This window comes from Symphalangus syndactylus, chromosome 9, assembly GCF_028878055.3.
Source record: "Symphalangus syndactylus isolate Jambi chromosome 9, NHGRI_mSymSyn1-v2.1_pri, whole genome shotgun sequence".
NCBI classification, from domain to species: Eukaryota; Metazoa; Chordata; class Mammalia; order Primates; family Hylobatidae; genus Symphalangus; species Symphalangus syndactylus.
The window spans coordinates 58,883,167-58,907,654 of NC_072431.2; the positions used below are offsets into that span (position 1 = coordinate 58,883,167).

Consider the following 24,488-nt stretch of genomic DNA (forward strand, 5'->3'; position numbering starts at 1 on the left):
AATCGGAGTAAGGAGGTGGGAGAAACTTAGCCAATCAGCGTGCAGGACAGGCAAGGAGGGTGGGGGGCGGCGAAGTCTCCTGCGGATACCGCCTGCTCCCGAGCTTCTGTCAGGGGAGCCGGGCGTGCAGAGGCGGCTGAGGAGGCGGGAAGGCGGCAGTGGTTGAAGGGGTGATTGCTGACTAGCGGGGAGGGAGTGGGCAGCGATGGTGATGGCAGCGAAGAAGGGCCCGGGCCCGGGCGGCGGAGTCAGCGGGGGCAAGGCGGAGGCGGAGGCGGCCTCGGAGGTGTGGTGCCGTCGGGTGCGGGAGCTGGGTGGCTGCAGCCAGGCCGGGAACCGCCACTGCTTCGAGTGCGCCCAGCGCGGGGTCACCTACGTGGATATCACCGTGGGCAGCTTCGTGTGCACCACCTGCTCCGGCCTCCTGTGAGTGACCGAGAGGAAGTGGCCGAGGTCGGCGTGGGGGGGACCCCGGCGGCGGGGTGGGGAGGCCGGGGCTCCGGGACGCGAGGGAAGGGGGCTTAGGTGAGGGGCGGCGGGAAGGTCAGGAACGCGCCGGCTGTGGGGACGGGGTCGTCTGCTGCAGCGGTGTGGTGGGGAGGGGAAAGGGCAGGGGAGAGGAAGCAAGGCCGGAGTCGCGCTGCGGAGAGAAGGGTGCGGATGCAGAAGGACGCCCGGAGAGGGACCGAGAAACTCCCCGAGGGGGTCGAGGCAAACTGCATGTGGGGAGGGAGAAAGTGCGGAGGATGGAAGGGAACTCGGAGTGGGATGGGGTGTCGGGAATTAAAGGGCCAGAAAATGACATGCACCTTTAGAGGGAACTTCATGCAGGTGGAAAGCAAAAAGGAAAAAGGTGGAGAAAGCCGGCCTGGAGATGGACAAGCACCTTTCTTCCTTCGGGCTTGTGTCCCTGCTGGAGTGTGAGATGCAGAAGCCAGCTGAAACTTGGTTGAAATTCCTATGATTAGAGTACAGGATTTTTTAAAAAAGCGAATTAACCCCGATTGACAGCCTAGAGATAGTGGCTGGAAGGGAGCCATGGTCCAGAGTTCAGGTGTAGATACTAATCTTAGCAGGGCTTTGAAATGTTACCCAGAGGGTAAAACTCTTATGAAATCTAAGAGATGAGAGCCAATGGGTTACCTTGGTAGAGAGCTTAGCTTTTTCAAACGTTTGCACATCTAGGTGTGCCATCCTGAAGGTTAATCATTTACACCTTTAAGCTCCCTGTTGCCATGACTGGATCCTGGTGGTAGCATCCAGGAAACTCTAGATTTTGGGGGGGGCTTTGGTGCATCATCTGAGTGCTACTCTTGGCATTGGTACTGTTCGGTCATGCCAGAGTGAATTTACAGCCACAGTTCTAGCCTAGATTTCTGGTTATATAGTAAACCCCCCTCCACTCCCCTCTGCACTCCTCCTACCCCCAAATTAAGATATTGTTTGGTTAGATGCATGATTAACATCTGATATCAGGCCTGGATCTCTGTTTTTTAATAAGCTCGTCAAGGGATTTATTTTGACAATTTTTTAGTCTTATTTTAAGGCACTGTTGTTTTTGTTTTGCTTTTTAAAAAATGCTTTCCAGCCGGGTGCTGTGGCTCACGCCTGTAATCTAGCACTTTGGGAGGCCGAGGCAGGCAGATAATGAGGTCAAGAGATCGAGACCATCCTGGCCAACATGGTGAAACCCCATCTGTACTAAAAATACAAAAATTAGCTGGGTGTGGTGGCGCGCACCTGTACTCACAGCTACTTGGGAGGCTGAGGCAGGAGAATCACTTGAACCCGGGAGGCAGAGGTTGCAGTGAGCCAAGATTATGCTACTGCACTTCAGCCTGGCAACAGAGCAAGACACCATCTCAAAAAAAAAAAAAAAAAAGCTTTCCCTGTCTTGATACCTTTAGGAGCCAGGGAGCGAGCACTATTGTTCTTGCAAGATAGATGGGAAAACAGAAGCAAAGAGAGGTTTCGTAACTTATCCAATGCCATATGGGCGTTGCTGTTTCCAACATTTGTTGTTTGATATTAGTGATGATCATGGCAGACCAGCAATGAGGATTTAGTTTTCCCAAGATACAGTTTGGAATTATTTACTTTGTTTTAACCTCCTTTGCTAAACTTCTCTCTGGGTTCTGATCAACCTCACTTGTGGGTTGTAAGGATGAACTCGACTTTGGTCTAAGTAAAAGCCATCGTGGCTCTTGGGATAATGATTGAGAACCCAAAGAGTAATGTGTCGTAAACTGAGATGGACTGAAATGAAGCAAGAGGATAGAGACTCGACAGTGGGTGAAGAACTCTGGGGAGAGATTGAGCAACGTTTAGGAGTATGTATAGGGGTCGGGCTCAGTGGCTCAGTATGTATAGGAGGCCAAGGTGAGCAGATCACTTGAGGTCAGGAGTTTGGAGACCAGCCTGGCCAACATGGCGAAGTCTCGTCTCTACTAAAAATACAAAAATTAGCCAGGCATGGTGGCAGGTGCCTGTAATCCCAGCTACTCAGGAGGCTGAGGCAAGAGAATCGCTTGAACCCAAGAGGTGGAGGTTGCAGTGAGCCGAGATCGCACCACTGCACTCTCCAGCCTGGGTGACAGAGCGAGACTCTGTCTCAAAAAAAAGGAGTATGTATAGGGTAAAGTAGAAAGAGAAAGAGCTGATTCCTGAAGACCCTGCTATGAGAAGCAGAAGGATGAAACTGATGGATAAAATTGAGTAACTGGGAAGTGCTGACATTGTTATCATTATTTTGTAGATCTTTGTTAAAGTGTCCCACAGATAACATTTCCTTTATAATACCCCTCAATCAGGACACAAAGAAAGCTATCTGGGACACGTTAAAAACCTGGTTTCGTTTTTCCTTTTTATTTATTTATTTATTTTTGAGATGGAGTCTCACTCTGTTGCTTGGGCTGGAGTGCAATGGCGCGATCTCGGCTCACTGCAACCCCTGCCTCCTAGGTTTAAGCAATTCTCTTGCCTCAGCCTCCTGAGTAGCTGGGACTACAGGCATGTGCCACCACATCTGGCTAATGTTTGTATTTTTAGTAGAGACGGGGTTTCGCCATGTTGGCCAGGCTGGTCTCGAACTCCTGATCTCAAGTGATCCGCCCACCTCAGCCTCCCAAAGTGCTGGGATTACAGGCGTGAGCCACGGCACCCAGCTTGCTTAGCTTTTTGGTAAAGCATTATGAGAGTAAATCAGGGAGTGATCCTCACGGCGGCGGATTTAGAGAGCATATTTTGGCATTTGGGAAATGAGAAGCTAGACCAACCCTTTGTTAGTAGGAAATGAGAGTGAAATGAAAGATCAAGAGGTTAGGCCAGTAAATGAAGCTGAATTAAAGGCATGTTGAGAGTCTAAGAAGAGAAATTTCAGGAGAAACTCTGCAAGAAAGCTGGAGTTTCCCTATAATTATCATGACAAGGGCAAGGCATATAATCCTTGTAAAGGGGTCTTAACACAGTATTACCTGTGCCCCTTCGGTGTGCTGTGGGAAGGAGTGGGAGCTGGCAGGTGGGCTGTAAGGCAGAATGTGAGGCAGAGGATGCTTATTTCAGGAGGCATGGCTCCATGGTGGCACGGAGACCAATTAGCATCTTAAATCCACATGATTGATTACCTGTAGATTAGGGTTTGGTGTTGGTGGGAAGTGAAAATTGTGGTCGGCTGACAGCCTGCACATTCATTCATTTGGTCAGTCAACACGAACTTATTCAGTGCCTATCAAGCACCAGACACTGTTTTAGGTACTGGAGATACAGTAGTGATAAGTTCCCATTTTCACGGAGCTGACATCTTAGTGGAAGCCATGGACTATAAAGAAATCGTTCTGTATTGCTAAAAGGTATGAAGTAAAATGAAGCTCTGTGGGTTAGAGTGATACCAAACAGGTATGATGCGAAGAGAAGAAATTATTAATTTTTTTTTTTTGAGACAGAGTCTCGCTCTGTCGCCCAGGCTGGAGTGCAGTGGTCCGATCTTGGCTCACTGCAACCTCCACCTCCTGGTTTCTTTTTTTTTTTTGAGACGGAGTCTCGCTCTGTCGCCCAGGCTGGAGTGCAGTGGCGCGATCTCGGCTCACTGCAAGCTCCGCCTCCTGGGTTCACGCCATTCTCCTGCCTCAGCCTCTCTGAGTAGCTGGGACTACAGGCGCCCGCCACCACGCCCGGCTAATTTTTGTATTTTTAGTAGAGATGGGGTTTCACTGTGGTCTCGATCTCCTGACCTCGTGATCCGCCCGCCTCGGCCTCCCAAAGTGCTGGGATTACAAGCGTGAGCCACCGCGCCCAGCCTCACCTCCTGGTTTCAAGCGATTCTCCTGCCTCAGCCTCCCCAGGTAGCTGGGATTACAGATGCACACCACCACGCCCAGCTAATTTTTGTATTTTTAGTAGAGACAGGGTTTCACCATGTTGGCCAGGCTGGTCTCAAACTCCTGACCTCAGGTGATCCACCTGCCTTGGCCTCCCAAAGTGCTGGGATTACAGGCGTGAGCCATTGTGCCTGGCCTCGAGAAGAAATATTCTTTGTTAAAATGAAGATGATATGGAAGGAAGAAATTGAAATACCACACTTAGCACCGTAGGCAGAGAAAGAAGACAGCAGGACAACATTATTTTAAAGGCCAGTTTTCTGTTCAGTGGGTTACAAATACGTCTTCTTCATAAGGGGATAGGGTCGTCTGGGGGCAGTGAGCAAAATTACTAGAATTCCCAGCTGGTTGGATTGGCTGATGTAGCAAAGTTGATGGTTCCAGCCAAAGTTGAATTCCCTAAGATCTGAAGAAAAACACACATTTTAATATTGGTGGGTGGGTATGACTCTGCCTGCATCCCTGCATGTATGAACTCATTCTTGTATTCTCTTTTTTAATGAGAAATATTTTCTCAGCTGTAGCAAAAACCTACAGCGTTGGTGTGAGGGCTTGAGAGAAAGGCTGCTAGTTTCTGCTGTTCCTAAATTTACATACATACTGCCACAATTGTAGGTCCCACACCTGACCTAGTTTTATTCATTTGGTTTTCTTCCAGTACCTAATTTCCTTAACCTAGATGTGGATCTGTTTAATTTCCCCAACATACACATATGCTTGTTTGTTTAGTTACATTTCTAATTCTTGGAGGATGAATCTGTCATTTGAATCTTAAGACGGGGTAAAAATTGCTGCTAAAAAGCATCTATTTGCAAAGCAGTGCTTTAAATGTTCTTTCTTGTTCTGGTTTGCCGGAATGCTTCTGTGGATGAACCACTGTTCCTCAGAAAGAAAATGGACGTTGAGGCCTGAGATCTCATTGACATAAGGATGGACACTAACTTTGACACCCAATTTTTTCAGCAAAGTATGACATGTTTCCTTGATGTGGCTGTTTGGGTCCATGTTCAATCCATCATTTTTCAGGCGTTTGTAATAGACACTTATCTCTTCTATTTCTGCCCAACTTTACTGTGATCACAGGAGTCAGAATTAAAGTGGGCAGAGCTCTGGGCTGGGTGTCAAGAATGCTACTTGACAGCTCTTTATTTGTGAGAAGTTCCTGCCCTCCTTGTTCCTTACTTTCCCTGTCGGGCTTGCTGGTGGTTCTTAGTTGAAGCATTTTAATCTCCATGGGAGGAAAGGTACAGTAAGTTCTTCAATAATTCAGTACTTTTCCATCTGTCTGGGTTGGAGAGGTACACATGTACCTTGCCCCTGTTTTAGTCCCATCCCTCCATCCCCTCCTCTGTCACCTTTCATGTTGACCTCTGCTGGGCAGAGGTGGACAGAGTATCACTAAATTACAGATGTAGGTGCTGTTTCATAAGGGGTGCATGAACCACTTGAAAAGCCCCTAAGGAAGTAATAAATTACTAAAGGGATGAGAAAAAGCTTGACGTGGGGGGCGGGGGGGCGGGGAGGCGGGTGGTGAGAGAGGTGAGGGCAGGGGAAGACATGTAAAAAGGATTGAGGTTGAGCCTAAAGGGAAGGGCGTCTGGATGCTATCAGGAGTCTACCTGGCTCTAATCAACAGGACAGCTGTTTATCATTGCTGCTGAGGAGGAACAAAGGAAATGGGTTGAAGCAGAATTTAGATCAGGAAGAGGTTTCCTAAAATTAGTGAAATTGACCCTGGAGCAGGGTAATAGGAGAGCCTCCTCTTAGGGACTATCGAAAGTTCCTAACAGGGACTCTTCATGGTGATGTTTGCATCCAAGATAAGAGCTAAACTGGTTTAGTTGTACCCTGTTCAGAAGCAGAGGAGTGAAATCCCAGAGCAAAGAAACACGATCTGGAGTGTATGAATCTGAACACAAATGTTCAAAGGCAAGGATTTCCCAAGTCCAAATTTGGCACAAATGAAAAAGAACTTGGGTGCTGGGTGGAACTGGTTTTTTTCCATTGTTGACCTGGCAGAACTTTCTTATCTGAGCAGCTGAGCAGGTCTTATGCTTTTATGAAGCAAGATAGAAGCAAAAATATGGGTCAGCATGAGGGTGATGATCACAGAAAAACAAAAGGTGTGGTATTTGTGGAAATAGTACTATGCCTAATGGAATCAGAGGGGAGACAGGAGGGAGGGAAAGAGAGAGGACTGGGCAGATGCTAGCAGCTACACATACAAGTGGCTTCAGCTGCCAAATAATTCAGAATACTTCAAATGCCCTTTAGGTGCCCTGTGAAAAAGAAACTGAAGTGGATAAAGACAACCTGACTGGCTGGAGGCTTGAGTCCTAGTAATAATGTACTTTCAATTGGAAAAACTTACTCTATTCTGAGAAAATAAATTGATCTCTGTTCCTCCCCAGCACTTCCTGGTTAGAAATACCAGAATGAATTTGCTGTGATGACCTCTTTTGCGAGGAACCTGAGAGTTATGTTGGGGAGCTGGGTGCAAGCGGGAGAGCTGGGCCTGTTTAATTCCAGGCCAGTGACTCACATCTGGTCCGCTGCATGACCCTGGTATGTACCCAGTGAAATGCAGCACACCTAGGCCACATGATTTTAGCTACCACGAGGAAGGGGGCTCTCATTTCTAAATTGCTTCTTTTGGCCAGCAGTGGCCTCTCTGTGATTCATAAAGAAAAACTCTGACTCATAGGCCATGTAACTAGGCCCCCTTCCTAGGCTGCAGTGTTGCCTTGTAGAGAATTCTCCCTGCCCCCAGACTGTGGCTCTGGTTGTACAAAATCCAGTCTACAGACATCAAGGTCAGAGCAATGCTTTTTGTACTGTGCTATGGAAACATCCTGTTCCATCAGATTCATTTGGCCCAAAGCACCTAAATCATTTCTTATTTTCTCTGCCTTCCCATCATCCTATCACGTCTGCCGCCCCCCCTCCCTGCCACCCCCACCAAAAATAAACTCTTTTAGTTCAGGCTCAACCATAAGTTCTGTTCTAAGCATCCCATTTTGATTGATGCCTGGGTTGAGTCCTGCCTCCTCCCCCTAACAAGGAAGCACACCTCCCTGTTTACAGTTCGCTAACAGTTCCTGGTTATCCATTCAGGAAATGTCAATGACCTTTTTGTGATAGGTTTAGAATCTGTTTTTCTAGTGTAAACATAATACGTTTTACCTTCCCCATGACTGTTTCTCTTCCTTCCGCAACTGCTGCATCCTGGAGTCACGTTCTCCCTGATCCATCAGTGCCTGACTGAATAGCACCCTACTGCAGTGAGAAGTACCTTTATCTAGGCTTCCTGGGTTCTTCTTGTGAGCTCCTGGTGATAAGATAACTCCGTCCTATAATTTTTGTATCCCCCACAGTGCCTCCCATAATGCCTTGTGTTTTGGCAAAGTAAATTTTGTTTGTAGGAGGTGAAGGAGAAGACCTTTGAGATCACAGGGACAGTGAGGTCTGGCTAGACTTCAGAAAGCCCTGACATTCTGAAGGGGAAGGACCTAGTGGTTAAGGTGAGAAAGAGTATTTTCTAGAATTAAAAGCAAAACCAAACCAAGCCATTAGCAAGGGAGGCCTTAGGAGAGAGAACGGACTATCTCTGAAATGTGATCGGAAAACAGTCTTCAGGGCAGATCAAGCTTAAGAGCTATTGTTTGATATGTAGTAACAAAGCCTTGCTTTTGTTTTTCCCTGAGCTTATCTTTCCTTGGGGGCATCAGTCCTCTTTGATATTGCTTGTCTTTTATAAGAGCATTTTTGAGACCCTTTATACCTAAAGGTCTAGCAGCAGAATTGCTGTAAACAGCGTCAACTGGTGCCTCCAGTGTCCTGTCCTTTGTTAAAATCTCATGAGTAATTTATCATCTGCAGGGTAGCCGCCCTTTACTGTTCACTCTGTACTGAGTCCGCCCACTCCCTGCCACCCCCCCACCCCCACCCCCACCACCGCTGCTTTTGCTTACACCTCGCTGCTGTTCTCCCAGACTTGGCGGGAGCACTTGGATTCTGTGTGTGCACCTGTTAGTATGAATGTATGTTTTCCCCACCTTCTTTGTGAATTTTCAGGATTTTCATCTGTTAAATATTTTTGTCTCTTTTCCCCCCTTTGTGCTTCCTGAGGATGTCAGCGAGGACCCTATTCTGGATTTTTATTTGAACAACTCGATTTGGCCATTTTTTTTCCCATGAGAGTAAAAGTCTGAAGAGGCCTCATCTGCTGAGACTGCTTCCCTCCTGTCCCAGGGTCTAGCTTGTTTTGGTTTGGGCAGTTTTGTTTTAATCCAATAAGGGTAGTAGACCTAGACCAGGATAAAACTTAAGGTGCAAGGACAGGGGAACCTATGAAGCCCTCCCTGGCTTAGCCCCAAGTTTCCTGTATTAGAACACTCCTGAGACCAGTTGAGTGGGGACAAGGAAGCCTTCTCTTCTCTTGTAATCTCCACAGGGTTCTTGGAGGCAGAACTGGATTCCCAGGGAGTTAACAGAACATACAGAGGAGGCACAAAAGCACTGCCATAGGATACATATTCCTCGCCCATGCCAGCCTCATAGCTCATGGTTGAACTTGACTTCTTCCTGCTTTATTGAGAGATATGGAAATAAGAAAATCAAATATTTCTTTTCCTAGAGATGGCTTCCTGAAAGAGAGGGACCCTCTCCATCCCACCACCACTCCACCCTTCTTTGTAGACACAAGGAGGGCCAGCTGGGCTAGAGACTGTTTTTTGTCACCAAATCCTGTTTTTGTTCGTGTTACCAAGAATAGTACTGGGCCTTCATTTTTCACTTCCCTCATGCTTGAAGGATTTGTGTTTTTGTGGGCCCTGGGATCTTGGGGATGGGCTGCAGGTTTAAAACAATGATAAAGTAGGAAATGGGAAGTGGTCATGCGTCTGAGTTCCCAGAAGTACCCCCTTGGCCTACAGGCTGAACACTGAAACTATTGAGATCTGAGCCAGGCTAGAGGAGGCTTCTGGATGGGCAGGCTCTACCTTTCCTCTCCAGAACTACTGGGATCACAGGATGTTCCTGACTCTCTCTTCCCTGTCTCTTTGGAGACTTCTTTTTTTTTGGGTTGGAAGTGGGTGGTGGGAGTGGGGACAGAGTCTTGCTGTCGCCCAGGCTGGAGTGCAGTGGGGTGATTTCAGCTCACTGTAGCCTCTGCCTCCCAGATTCAAGCGATTCTCGTGCCTCAGCCTCCTGAGTAGCTGGGATTACAGGCGTGCACTACCACGCCCGGCTAATTTTTGTATTTTTAGTAGAGATGGCTTTTCACCATATTGGCCAGGCTGGTGTCAAACTCCTGGCCTCAAGTGAGCTGCCTACCTCGGCCTTCTAAAGTGCTGGGATTACAGGTGTGAGTCACTGTGCCTGGCCTCTCTTTGGAGACTTGTAATGTCTCCAAAATATTCCAAATATTTCCCTTCTTTCCTGGAATTAGGAAGTAGCTTCAGATGGGGGGGTTCTATCTGAGCTTAGTTTATATGCTATTCTTTCACCCTTTCTCCCTCCTCCTCCTCCCATGAACAGCCTGCCGTGCTAACTGCATTATACTTCTCTTTCTTCCTGTTTCTCTCCCGTAGGAGAGGGCTGAACCCCCCTCATCGTGTCAAGTCAATCTCCATGACAACTTTCACTGAGCCTGAAGTAGTATTCCTGCAATCCCGTGGAAATGAGGTGAGCTGCCACCGATGGAGTGGTGAGAAGGTCGCCCTATCTGCAGGTGGGGCTTTGCCTCAAGATTGTAGGGAAACCTTATGGTTTTATTTTTGGTTGAGTTTCTCTTAATTTTTTCATATGTATGATTTCTTTCCTTAGGTATATTTACAGAATCTTTATTCTGTTATACAAATTGTGGTTTGTCTAGGCCCCTTTTTCAGGAGTCAGGGGAAGTAGCAATATCTTTGTAGGATGTGGCACCTGAGCAATGGAGGGGTAGAATGACCAGAGCTCCAGAGCACGAGCATTCAGAGTTGACTGGGCCACCCCCTCTGAGGAAGCTCTCCTGGAGCCAGCTCTGCTGCCTTAAGCCTTGACAACCTGGATTTAAGTGCATATCTTTTACTTGAAAGTGACTAAAACCCCTTCCCTAGTTAAATCTGCTGATCAGAAGTTGCTATCCTTGGCATTAGCAGTACCCCAGCTTATGGGTGATTGGTTTACTTAGAGGGTGTCCTCAAGGGCCTCTGGAGGTGTCCTGGAAGCCAGAGCTCTGAAAATTGTCTTGGACCCTACCCTCATCAAAAGTTAATTCTCCATAATTCTCATGGCCCTCTATTTTCCTTTTTCAATACATGTCACAAAATGTGATTATAACTTTAGTTTTATTTATCTAAGATATGACTGCCCCATGGGATTATAAACTCTGCGAGGACAGGAATCATGTCGGGTTTGTAGGTAGACCCAGATCCTAGCACTGTGTCCATGCTCAATATTTATTTATTTATTTATTTATTTATTTATTTATTTATTTATTTATCGGAGACAAGGTCTTGCTCTGTCACCCAGGCTGGAGTGTAATGGCACAATCTCAGCTCACTGCAACCTCAACCTCCTGGGCTCAAACGATCCTCCCACCTCAGCCTCCCAAGTAGCTGGAACTATAGGCACGTGCCACCACGGTCCACTAATTTTTGCATTTTTTTTAGAGAGTGGGTTTCGCTGTGTTGCCCAGACTGCTCTTGAACTCCCATACTCAAGTGATCCACCCACCTCAGCCTTTCAAAGTGCTGAGATTACAGGTGTGAGCCACCACACCCAGCCAATATATATTCACTGATGAATAAATAGGAAGTGGTGGCTGGGTGTGGTGGCTCATGCCTATAATCCCAGCACTTTGGGTAGCTGAGGTGGGCAGATCACGAGGTCAAGAGATCGAGACCATCCTGGCCAACATGGTGAAACCTGGTCTCTACTAAAAATACAAAAATTATCTGGGCATGGTGGCACACGCCTATAGTCTCAGCTACTTGGGAGACTGAGGCAGGAGAATCACTTGAACCCCCGAGGTAGAGGTTGCAGTGAGCTGAGATCGTACCACTGCACTCCAACCCAGCGACAGAGCGCGACTCTGTCTCAAAAAAAAAAGGAAGTGGTATCTTTTGTATTTCCTGCTTTCTGCTCCCACTCCTCTGACACCTTCATTCTTTTAGGTTTGCCGGAAGATTTGGCTGGGTCTATTTGATGCTCGGACATCTTTAGTACCAGATTCCAGGGATCCTCAGAAAGTGAAGGAGTTTCTCCAGGAAAAATATGAGAAGAAGAGATGGTAAGGAGTAGGAAAGAGGTTGCTATGGAAACGTGTTCAAGACATTCTTCATCTGAGAGTCCAGTTTCTAGAGTTGAATTTGGCCTTCTCACAAAGACTAGACTTGGGTTGATTCTGTTCCACTCACATTCAGTTACGACTGAAATAAATCTACATGAAAGGACAACTTGTTCTCAGTCACTAACCATGCAGATTTTATGTCCTCTCTTTTGGAGAGATAGTACACTGATTGGAGTCGGGAGGTAGGCCTGTGAGTGTTCATTTTTATAGCTCAGCTGATCTTGTGTATGGGGAGAGATGGCTGGAAGCACACATCCTATAGTTTTATTCCTTTAACCCATCATTTCATGATTTTTTTTTTTTTTTGAGAAAAGGTCTCACTCTGTTGCCCAGGCTAGAGTGCAGTGCCATAGTCACAGCTTACTGCAGTCTCAGCTTCTTGGAGCTCAGGTGATCCTCCTACCTCATCCTCCCCAGTAACTGGGACTACAGGTGTGTGCCACCGTGCCTGGCTAATTTATATATATATATATATATATATATATATATTTTTTTTTTTTTTTTTTTTTTTTTTCTTGAGACAGAGTCTCGCTCTGTCGCCCAGGCTGGAATGCAGTGGCGTGATCTCGGCTCACTGCAAGCTCCACCTCCCGGGTTCACGCCATTCTCCTGCCTCAGCCTCCCGAGTAGCTGGGACTACAGGCACCTGCCACCACGCCCGGCTAATTTTTTGTATTTTTAGTAGAGACAGGGTTTCACCGTGTTAGCCAGGATGGTCTCGATCTCCTGACCTCGTGATCCACCCGTCTTGGCCTTCCAAAATGCTGGGATTACAGGCGTGAGCCACCGCGCCCGGCCTTAATTTTTATATTTTTTTGTAGAAATGGGGTTTCACCATGTCGCCCAGGCTGGTCTGAAACTCCTGGGCTCAAGTGACCTGCCTGCCTTGGCCTCCCAAAGTGCTGGGATTACAGGTGTGAGCCACCGTGCCCGGCCTTGTTTCATGATTTATATGTACAGTCAGCCCTCTGTATCTGTAGATTCTGCAACCATGGATCCAATCAACCTCACATCAAAAATATTTGGGAAAACAGGCCAGGCAAGGTGGCTCACGCCTGTAATCCCAGCACTTTGGGAGGCTGAGGTGGGCAGACCACTTGAGGTCAGGAGTTCGAGACCAGCCTGGCCAACATGGTGAAACCCCGTCCCTACTAAAAATACAAAAAAAATTAGCTGGGTGTGGTGGTGGACACCTGTAATCCCAGGTACTCTGGAGGCTGAGGCAGGAAAATCGCTTGAACCCGGGAGGCGGAGGTTGCAGTGAGCTGAGATCATGCCACTGCACTCCAGCCTGGGCAAAGAGAGAGACTCTGTCTCAAAAAAAAAAAAAGTAGGGAACACAAAAAATAACAATACAACAATAAAAAATAATACAAATAAGGCCAGGTGCGGTGGCTCATGCCTGTAATCCCAGCACTTTGGGAGACTGAGGCGGGTGGATCACAGGGTCAGGAGTTCACGACTAGCCTGGCCAACATGGTGAAACCCCGTCTCTACTAAAAATACAAAAAATTAGCCAGGCATGGTCGTGGGCTCCTGTAATCCCAGCTACTCAGAAGGCTGAGGCAAGAACTGCTTGAACCCGGGAGGCGGTGGCTGCAGTGAGCCGAGATCGTGCCACTGTACTCCAGCCTGGGTGACAGAGTGAGACTCCGTCTCAGAAAAATAATAATAATACAAATAAAAAGCAATAGAATATAGCAACTATTGCATGGCATTTACATTGTATTAGGTACTATAAGTAACCTAGAGATGATTTAAAGTATATTAGAGGATGTACATATTTGATATGCAAATACTTCACCATATTATATAAGAGACTTGAGCATCCCGTCCTCTGATTATGGAATTGTCAGGGGGATCCTGGAACCAGTTCCCTGAGGATACCATGGGACAATTATATTTTGTCTTCCTGATGAAGGAAACAGCATCTCCATTCTCCCTTACCTTTCCTCTCCCCTGGTATCACTTCTTGTGGGATCTCTGGGGTGTGTACATGTTGGGAGGTAACTGTGAGGTAGAGAAGAGAATGCAGAGAACAAAGAGTTTGATGTGGATAAGACCACACTGTGGAGTCCCTCCTAGGGATGTCCTCAGGATTAAGATGACACTTACAGAGTAGGGGCCACATACACTGTAGTGGAAAGGAATTGTCCCAGTAGGAGCTGGCAGGATAGAAGTGTGGATTGTGAGCACCTAGAGGATGAGGCGGCAGGCAGCTTTTCAATGGAGCTGAGAAGAAGGAGTTTGAAGAAACACCCAGGAAATAAAAGAGGGGGACCTTTGCCAGGTGCGGTGGCTCACGCCTGTAATCCCAGAACTTTGGAGGCTAAGGCAGGAAGATCACCTGAGGCCAAGAGGTTGACACCTGCCTGGGCAACATAGCGAGACCTCATCTCTACAAATAATTAAAAAATTAGCCAGGCATGGTAGCATGTACTTATTTGTGGTCCCAGCTACTTGGGAGGCGGAGGCAGGAGAATCACTTAAGCCTGGGTGGTTAAGGCTGTGTTGAGCCAACATTGCCCCACTGCACTCCAGCCTGGGCGACAGAGCGAGACCCTGTCTCAGAAAAACCAAAAGATGTTCAAGGGGATGCTCAAGATAGGCAGAACTTTGCTAAGTTGCTCAGTTCCCTTCAAAAAAGGGAATTAGTAGAGAAAAATGAGCATAGATTTTGACTCCTGTAACCTGTGTCTTCCCAAACACCTAAGCTGAGTATGGTCCAAAGTTTTATCCCTCTCTTTACAGCCTAATTATTCTTTCTCAAAGGTATGTCCCCCCAGACCAAGTCAAGGGGCCCACTTATACCAAAGGCAGTGCCTCCACCCCTGTGCAGGGCTCCATCCCAGAAGGGAAGCCCCTTCGGACACTTCTGGGTGATCCTGCACCATCTCTCTCAGTTGCTGCCTCCACCTCGAGCCAGGTAACTCTCAGATCTGCTCATCATGTTTCTGTTGAGATTTGGGAGACAGGAGTGTCAGTTTCCTGAATCAGATTCCCTGGACTTAGCATACAACAGTGCAGGAGCTGTGAGTTGGGTCTCGGCTCTGCTGTTAACCTGTATCTTGTATTTGTCACTTCTGGACCTCATATCTTTTGGAAGTCAGAACCTAACAGGAAGTGGTATTTAGGAAAGTCAGAATATCTGCTCCAAACCTGAGCATTCCATCAAAGAAACACAGAAGGGGCTGGAACATGGTGTCCAATACCTGGGAAAGTTGAGGAGTAACAGCCCCGGGGGCAGTGTCGGGCAATATTCCTGTATATCTCAGGGTTACCTGGGCTCATGTTCTGTAAAATGTGTGGTTCTTGGAGCAGATGTACTGAGAAGATGAGGATGATATGAGCTGTGAGGGGCTAACACAGCTCCTGCCCAGGAAACTTCTAGGTTGAAGGCAGTTACTCACTGTCTTCTCTCTCTACCTGCCTATCTGAGGGCAACCTGGGGAGCCAGAGGAGGGCCTGGGGCATGTCTGGGATTCTAAGGGCTGCATGCATTCCTTCTCCTCCAAGCCCGTCAGCCAGTCTCACGCTCGGACATCCCAGGCCCGGAGCACTCAGCCACCTCCCCACTCCTCTGTCAAAAAAGCCAGTACTGACCTGCTGGCTGACATCGGTGGAGACCCCTTTGCTGCACCCCAGATGGCACCAGCTTTTGCTGCATTCCCTGCCTTTGGGGGTAAGTGGGTTTTGGGATGGGACCCTCCCTACAGCATATATACTTACAACATGAGAGATCCAGTCCCTGGAGGTGACCATGGCTCTAGATCTTCTCATGCAAACAAATGTGAAGGTCACTCTGAAGCAGTGACGCTGGGAGGATTGGGGTCAAATAAGTACAGCCAGGATTATGTTTGGGAGTTTGATCCTAAAACATTACAGTTGAGGGCTCCTAGCACTTCCTTTTAGAATACTGGAAATAGCCTTTTTTTATTATTTTCTGTCTCTGTTAAAATGAGAGGAGGGGGATTATCATGTGTTCCATTTCACCAAAGATTATTCTTCTCCCAAATCAGCAATAGCCAGTAGAGGGTTCAGCAGCATAGAATCTGTTTTCCCTTTTTAAAAATTTTCAAGCCGGACACAGTGGCTCACACCTGTAATCCTAGCATTTGAGAGGCTGAGGCGGGCAGATCACCTGAGGTCAGGAGTTCAAGACTAGCCTGGCCAACATGGTGAAACCCCGTCTCTACTAAAAAGAAAAAAAAAATTAGCCAAGTGTGGTGGCACGTGCCTGTAGTCCCAGCTACTCGGGAGGCTGAGGCAGGAGAATTGCTTGAACCTAGGAGGTGGAGGTTGCAGTGAACCACAGTCGCGCCACTGGACTCCAGCCTAGGTGACAGAGTGAGACTCCATCTCAAAAAAAAAAAAAAAAAAAAAAAATTCAAGCTCCTTCCTCCATGAAAAAAAATTTTCATGCTCCAAACTAGGCCCTGACAAAAATGTTAATGCCTCATGGAGTAAGGACAGAAGAGGGCAGGGAGTGAACCTGGAGGCCCTGGGTGCCCCTGTCCCCCTGTGTGGGTCTGGCTCTTGGCTCCAGGCCCCACCCATTTCCCTCTGAAGAGAACCCTGTGGAAAGGCAGATGTCCCATAAGAGTGGCCTTTGGCCTTTAGAATTAGTAGCTATATTACATGGATAGGCATATACATTTTCTTTTTTCTGTTTTTTTTTTTCTGAGTCAGAGTCTCATTCTGTCACCCAGGCTAGAGTAGAGTGGCACAATCTCGGCTCACTGCAACCTCCACCTCCCAGATTTAAGCAATTCTCATGCCTCAGCCTCCGAGGTAGCTGGGATTATAGGCATGTACCACCACGCCCAGCTAATTTTTATATTTTTAGTGGAGACAGGTTTCACCATGTTGGCCAGGGTGGTCTTGAACTTCTGACCTCAAGTGATCTGCCCGCCTCGGCCTCCCAAAGTGCTGGAATTACAGGCGTGAGCTACCACACCCGACAATTTTCTATATAACCTTTATGTTTCTTCCACCTACAGGCCAGACACCTTCCCACGGAGGCTTTGCCAACTTTGATGCCTTTAGCAGTGGCCCCAGCTCTTCTGTGTTTGGAAGCCCCCCTCCAGCTGGTCAAGCCCCGTTCCAGGCCCAGCCAACTCCTGCAGGTAAACTCTGCCCCACTGGCTTCCTTTCTCTTCCAACCGTGTCCATTTGTTCATGTCCATAAATCACCTTTCATTCATATCCTCACTATCCTAAAGAACTGCACAAAGCAGCAAAGCACAAAGAGAAGCAGCTCCAGGAGGGGATGAGCGTCTCTGACACATTCTTGTCAGGGAAAGGGGGCTCTACTGTTCTGCTTTTTCATGAAAGGAAAATGACTAAGATTGCAGCAGGAGCTGTGTGGGTTATACACTAGGAAACTTTTCACTAGGAAGTATGGAAGACCTGAGTCCTAGAAAAATTGAAAATGGACGTGACTTTTTCTCTAAGGTGCTCTTGTCTGCATAGTACACTGTCCCAAAGGGTCAAGGGTCAAGGTAGTCTCCAGAAGTCCTCATCCATCCCTCTAAGACCAAAGGCCTGTAAACTATGTTGCTGCCAGCCACAATGGCTCACGCCTGTAATCCTAACACTTTGGTAGGCCGAGGTGGGAGGATCGCTTGAGCCCAGGAGTTTGAGGCTATAGTGAGTGATTATTGTGCCATTGCACTCCAGTCTGGGTGACAAAGTGAGACCCTGTCTCAAAACAAATGAATGAACAAACAAAACCAAATAAACTATGTTATTTAGCCATTGCAAGAGATTCTTCAGGCCTTCTTAAAGCATTCTGCTCCTTCCTAAGCTCTACATGTTGAGTCTTCATAGCCTTTGGGTGCCTTCTGCCTTTGGACATCCTGGACACATGGGAGGGCAGCTGCAGTGCTTGCCGTCAGGCTCAGATGTCTGGGAAAAAGCCAGTGACGTACACTCTTTCTTTCTCCCTTCCTCTACCCACCCTTCTCTTCTCCAACCTCACTGCCAGCCAGTCAGATGCTAACTGAAAGTTACAGCTTTGGTAAGTTATTCTCCCCACCCCAGAGCCTACCCAAGTGCCTCTGATCATAGAGTTTTGAGGGCTGGAAGGAACCCTTAAAATTTGGCCATCTGACAGATAAGGCAGTTAAGCAATTTCCCTAGTCATGCAGGCCACAGAGTGACCAAGCTGAGACCAGAACCCAGACTTCTTGACTCATGCTCTGCCCACAGCCTTCTCACTGTGCCACTGTGAGCTGATTAGCTGCTTTTGTTTTTATTTTATCGTTTTGGAGGGTGACAAGAAGAAACATTTCATATTGATAAAAGTTGGCCGGGCGTTGTGGCTCACACCTGTGATCCCAGCATTTTGGGAGGCCCAGGTGGGCAGATCACCTGAGGTCAGGAGTTTGACATCAGCCTGGCCAACATGGTGAAACACTGTCTCTACTCAAAATACAAAAATTAGCTGGGCATGGTGACAGGCGCCTGTAATCCCAGCTACTCAGGGGACTGAGGCAGGAGAATCACTTGAATCTGGGAGACAGAGGCTGCAGTGAGCCGAGATCCTGCCACTGCACTCCAGCCCGAGTGACAGAGTAAGACTCTGTCTCAAAAAAAAAAAAAAAAAAAGTTAAAATTCACAGAGAGGTTCTCAAAATCATGTACTTAAAATAACTGACCGCATACCCATGAGATTCACGAAGCAAAAACTATTAGACACAATCAGAATTTAATAAGCCAAAGGAGTAGGAGACTATAATATGCTTTCCCACATGACTAACAGACAAGTAAGAAACTATAGGAAACAAAATCTCCATAAATTCTGACAAAGAGAAATCACATAGGTCACATTCTGGTTTTTGTTGTTGTTTTGTTTTGTTTTTTTGTTTGTGTGTTTTTTGAGACAGAGTCTTACTCTGTTGCCCAGGCTGGAGTGCAATGGCACGATCTCATTCAAGCGATTCTCCTGTTTCAGCCTCCTGAGTAGCAGGATTACAGGCACATGCCACCATGCCCGGCTAATTTTTGTATTTTTAGTAGAGACGGGGTTTCACCATGTTGGCTAGGCCGGTCTCAATCTCCTGACCTCAAGTGATCCACCTGCCTTGGCCTCCCAAAGTTCTGGGATTATAGGCATGGGCCACCATGCCTGGCCATAGGTCACATTCTGTATGATAAAAGATGACATAAACAAAGCTTAAAGGCATGAAACAGATGGAGAGAAGTTACAACATGGAAAACAGATGGAAGTTAGTATCCATAAAGTATTTTTAAAATTCCTGTGAATATGAAAATATAATAATGGACAAGACATATAAGCAGGTAACATACAGAAAAAAAAAAATATGAAAATAGGCCAGCCATGGTGGCTCATGCCTATAATCCCAGCAGTTTGGGAAGCTGAGGCAGGTGGATCACCTCAGGTCAGGAGTTTGAGACCAGCCTTGCCAATATGGTGAAACCCCGTCTCTGCCAAAAATACAAATGTTAGCTGGGCGTGGTGGCGGGCGCCTGTAATAGCAGCTATTTGGGAGGCTGAGGCAGGAGAATCACTTGAACCCGGGAGGTGGAGGTTGCAGTGAGCAGAGGTCGTGCTATTTCACTCCAGCCTGGGCGACAAGAGCGAGACTTTGTCTCAAAAAAGAAAAAAAATACAAAAGAAAATATCCTCAACCTAACTAATCAGAGAAATGCAAACTAGGATAAGATAGTTTTGCACATCATATTGGCAAAATTTTTAGATTGATAATGGCCAGTATTATGTGGGGAAAAGGACTTTCTTATACGCTGTTGGCAGGAATTGTACATTGGTGCAGGAATATTCGATTTAGTAAGAAAGGTGTGCTCCTAGGAATGGGAGCACTCGAGGAAACAGCCTATATAAAGTTGTTATAGATGCGTCCCCTCTGAAATGCCTTCCCAGTGCAATTGATTGCTCTAAAGACAGAGTTTTTTTTTGTTTTTGTTTTTGTTTTTAGACGGAGTCTCACTCTGTCACCCAGGCTGGAGTGCAGTGGCACGATCTCGGCTTACTGCAAGCTCCGCCTCCCGGGTTCACGCCATTCTCCTGCCTCAGCCTCCTGAGTAGCTGGGACTACAGGTGCCCACCACCACACCTGGCTAATTTTTTGTATTTTTAGTAGAGACGGGGTTTCACTGTAAAGACAGTTTTGGGGGCAGACTCAGAGTGAAGGAAGGGCTCAGCTCCACGGATGTCCCAAGCATTAAACCTTTTGTCCACTATCTGGCTGTCTCAAAAAGCAGTCAATCACTGGGCGCAGTGGCTCATACCTGTAATCCCGGCACTTTGGGAGGCTGAGTGGGGTGCATCATTTGAGGTCAGAAGTTTGAAACCAGCCTGGCCTACATGGTGAAACCCCTCTCTACTGAAATACAAAAATCAGCCAGGCATGGTGGTGCGTGACTAGTCCCAGCTACTGGGGAGGCTGAGGCAGGAAGATTGCTTGAACCCGGGAGGCTGAGGTAGCAGTGAGCTGAGATTGCGCCACTGCACTCCAGCCTGGGTGACAGAGCAAGACTCTGTCTCAGACAAAAAAAAAAAAAAAAAAAAACAGTCCATCTATAGCCAAACCCAGAGCCAAGGAACATTTCCGAGGATCCTGCCATTGTTGGGTGCCTTCGTGCATTATGTCCATGAGGAAGGAAAGAGCTTCCCTTTGCAGGAAACTGGCTCAACTTGGCCCAGATCTAATGCTGATAATTGGCAGAACCACTTCCCACTACACCATGATCATGCAGGTGTTCCCGTGAGTGTGACTTAGCTATTGGGTGTGAAATGAAGAGAGGAGATTTTGAGAGGTGGGTGTCTCTTCTGACAAACCTGCTTTTATTTTTATATTTCTCAGGGGGAGTATGGAGAGAGGGGAGGTTTTCAAAACTGCTTCTCTCCCTCAAACTGTGATAAGGCAGGGAAGAAATCTAGCTGCGTGGTGTTAAGAAGCGCATCAAGGCCGGGTGTGGTGGCTCATGCCTGTAATCCCATCACTTGGGGAGGCTGAGGTGGGTGGATCACCTGAGCTCACGGATTCGAGACCAGCCTGGGCAACATGGCAAAACTTCATCTCTACCAAAAATACAAATAATTAGCTGGACATGGTGGTGCGTGCCTGTAGTCCCAGCTACTCAGGAGGCTAAGGTGGGAGAATCAGCTGAGCCCTGAAGGTTGAGGCTACAGTGAGCTGAGATCATCCCACTGCACTCCAGCCTGGGCAACTGGAATGAGACCCTGTCTGAAAAAAAAAAAAAAAAAAACAGTGCATGAAATGAAAAGCAAACAGGAGTACTGGTGCTTCTTGGGCCACTGCCTCCTTTGTGAGAATGCACCCTCTGTGCATAGGGCCAACCCCGCCTGGGCTAGGGATGGTTTTGCCCCCTAGTGTCCACAGGGAGGCACAGCATGGCCTGCAGCCTCTCTCCCAGCCTGGTCCTCACTGGGACATGAAGGACCACAGCAGTACAAAGAGTGAGCCATCCGAGGAGAGCGAGCCGTGCTCGCGTGGAAATTCCACATACTGTACTTGGAGGCAGGCAGGCAGGCAAAGGCCTCGGCTGGGAGAGTCAGTAGAGGATCCAACACCATGCTGCTGGCTTTTTTTTTTTTTTTTTTTGAAACAGTCTAGCCCTGTCGCCCAGGCTGGAGTGCAGTGGCTCAATCTTGGCTCACTGCAATCTTCCTCTTCCAGGTTCAAGTGATTCTGGTGCCTCAACCTCCCGTGTAGCTGGGATTACAGGTATGCACCACCACGCCCAGCTTATTTTTGTGCTTTTAGTAGAGACAGGGTTTTGCCGTGTTGGCCAGGCTTGTCTCGAACTCCTGACCTCAAGCGATCTACTTGCCTCAGCCTCCCAAAGTGCCGGGATTACAGGTGTGAGCCACTGGGCCCGGCCCCACCCAGGTGGCTTTCTAGCCTGTCTTACATCTTGTGGATTAGAAAGGATTGATGACCAAGTAAGCACAGTGGCATTGTAGCCTTGCCCAGGAGGAAGCTGGCAGCCAGCACTCGTTCATCTAGAAAGCCCAGGCATTTAGGAAGGAGGTGGCAAAGGAGAGCACTGTCTTACAAGTGCCAACACTCAGTGAGAGGTAGCAGGGCTTCAGGACCTGGCAGCAGGTAGGCACTGGACACTTCGTCTTCCCTGCTAGATTCTCAGCTTCTCCCATTTAGGGCCCGGGTCGCTGTTATTTATGCATAATGCCTGGCAGGTGGAAGATGTCTTTTTTTTTTTTTTTGAGACGGAGTTTTGCTCTTGTTGCCCAGGCTGGAGTGCAATGGTGTGATCCTAGCTCACTGCAACCTCCGCTTCCCGGGTTCAAGTGATTCTTCTACTTCAGCCTCCGAAGTAGCTGGGATTACAGGCGCCTGCCACCATGCCTGGCTAATCTTTGTATTTTTAGTAGAGACAGGGTTTCGCCATGTTGCCAAGGGTGGTCTTGAACTCCTAACCTCAAGTAATCTGCTCGCCTCAGCCTCTGAAAGTATTGGGATTACAGGCATGAACCGCCACGTCCTGTCAATAAAGCCTTTTTCCATCTGGACCCTCCTTTTACATTCACAGCAGCCCAGTGTGGTCAATAGGGTCCCAAGATAGAGACGAGACTTTGATGCACAGACAGGAGGCTTTCTTAAAATGACAGGGACTCAGCCTCTTCCCCTGAGACAAGATTGCCTGGAATTTCCAGGACTCTTGGCCCTCAGCTGTTTTGTAAGATTTCCATGTGGGCCTTGCCCTCTGTGCTTTTTCTTTTTGGCTCTGAAGAAGAGGGAGGGCAGGAGAGGCAAGAGAACCCGGCAGCAGGGCTGGCCCCATGAGCAGTGCGTCCAGGCTCAGGGCATTGGGGTGGCCTCCCGAGAAGCAGCGGCTAAATGGGGAAGGGACAGTGCTGATGGCTGGAGGCTGCACAGGCCAGGAGCCTCCTGAGTGTGATGGGACTTGCTGTCCTCCATGGCACCTCCGCCTGCCCCTCCTTGCCACGTTCTGATAAATGGAAATGCAGGCTTGAGGAAAGGACAGGCTTTTCCATCTCTTGAGGGAAAAGTGGGACATGAAAGCCAAACTGGAGCAGGAGGAGGACAGCCTGACCTGGGGACAAGCTGCTTTCCTCTCCGCAGCACAGCTTTGAGCGCAGGGGACACGGAGAAGGGCTGGGCTGTCACCTTGCCCAGAACTCTTGGTTGGAGACAAGACCTCCTGAACTGGGTGGTCCCTGGGAAAATGGGCTTGCCTCAGAGAACCCAGTGGGCACCTGTCATGCCATGACTCCAATCCATCACCACCACCACCTCCATCTCTTCTCCTGCCCCTCCCGCCCTGTCTCACCTCAGCTCTCCCTGTTGTATTTTCTACAACTGCCCAGGGAGCAGCCAGGGGACTCCATTTGGTGCCGCTCCCCTGGCACCCACCAATCAGCCAAACAGCCTCGCAGACGTGGGCAGCTTCCTGGGACCTGGGGTGCCCGCTGCAGGTGTTCCTAGCAGGTAGGTACAGACAGTGGGCAGTCTGCTGTAGGGCAGGAGAGCCGCCCGAAGCTTGGCCTTGCTCCTCCCAGCCCCATCGGCATCTCCTGGCAGTTCTCCCCTCTCCTCCTCTCCCTCACTCACCCTGGAGAGCAGGGTGGGTTGGCATCTCCTGGCCCCTCGCTCAGGTTTGATTGGCCCTGGCAGCTGTGCATGACTTCTCTCTCCCCGTGTTGCAGCCTCTTCGGGATGGCTGGTCAGGTCCCCCCGCTCCAGTCTGTCACGACGGGCAGCAGTAGCAGCACAGGGCTGGCCTTTGGAGGTGAGTCCTGCCTGTGGAGACCCAGGGGAGGGGACCTGAGGCCAGGAGGAGTCTGGGAACTCTGGACAGGGTGGGAAGGGGAGAGATTGAGAGGAATGCTCAGGCATCACAGGATGAAGCACGTGAGAAAAAAAGTAACCATATCTCTCTCCTGCCGCTCCCCATTCCACCTGGGCAGCCTTCACCAACCCTTTTGCAGCTCCCGCCGCCCAGCCCCCGCTGCCTTCCACCAACCCGTTCCAGCCCAACGGCTTGGCGCCAGGTAAGCCTCCAGCACGGTCCCTTGTCCTGACCATCTGAGACTCCCAAGGCGCACATTACCCTGCAGCCTCTCCCTTAACCCTTCGTCTCACGCTGTCGGGAGAAGCAGACAGCCTGGTTCTTCCCCTGCCCACACGGTGCCAGGCCACCTAGCACCCAGGTCACAGAGCCAGATTTTAGAATTAGAAGCAAACAGGCTGCTACTTACCGGAGACCGCACTGAAGACTGTTTTAGAGTTGACTGACAGTGGCAACGATTCTCCTGTCTCCAGCCCTCGGCAGTGTTCCTTTGGGCACCCAGCCCCAGTCCCTTCTGTGCCCTGAAGCTTAAGCCACCTGAAACACTCACGCTGTTCCCTGCTTCCATCAACTCCAGGCCTGTTGTCTCCTCTCACCCTGGCCCTCCCCAGCCTCTGCTGCTCTCCCCTCAGACTCATGCTGGCTGAAGCCTTGAGACCGGGGAGAGAGGAATAAGAGCAAACACAGAAGAGCTGTGTGGTGGGCCCAGTGCTGAGGGCTTCGTGGCCCTGATTTAATCTTCACAGTAGCCCTAGGAGACGGACTGTCCCCATTTTAGAGATGAAAACTGAAGCACAGACAGCGTTAGAAGTTTGTGCCATTTTTGCAGTTTGGTGGGAGGCTAGCCCAGTCCTGCACCGCGCCCGTGCCTGGAACCACCATGCCCTCCCTGCCATGCACCCCCGGGCAGGGAGAGGGCAGAGTTGTTTGGTGGTGTG

The 24,488-nt window shown here is 48.6% G+C and overlaps 1 protein-coding gene across 11 annotated transcripts in view; it reads left to right on the forward strand.

Moving 5' to 3' along the window:
* The window catches only part of AGFG2 (ArfGAP with FG repeats 2), a 26,797-nt gene continuing 2,309 nt past the window's right edge, over positions 1-24,488 (forward strand). For 2 of the 11 annotated variants that reach the window (XM_055292599.2, XM_063609500.1), the window contains exons 1-9: positions 33-426; positions 9,968-10,061; positions 11,537-11,652; positions 14,485-14,638; positions 15,229-15,394; positions 16,713-16,838; positions 23,069-23,189; positions 23,408-23,490; positions 23,669-23,752. In XM_055292599.2, the coding sequence (XP_055148574.1) occupies positions 206-426; positions 9,968-10,061; positions 11,537-11,652; positions 14,485-14,638; positions 15,229-15,394; positions 16,713-16,838; positions 23,069-23,189; positions 23,408-23,490; positions 23,669-23,752 (1,165 nt within the window). In that variant the 5' untranslated portion in view covers positions 33-205. Of the gene's footprint in view, positions 427-4,193; positions 4,628-9,967; positions 10,062-11,536; positions 11,653-14,484; positions 14,639-15,228; positions 15,395-16,712; positions 16,839-17,698; positions 17,732-21,395; positions 21,444-23,068; positions 23,190-23,407; positions 23,491-23,668; positions 23,753-24,488 lie in introns of those variants that run through there. The other 9 variants (XM_055292597.2, XM_063609498.1, XM_055292596.2 and 6 more) reach the window with 9 other exon arrangements.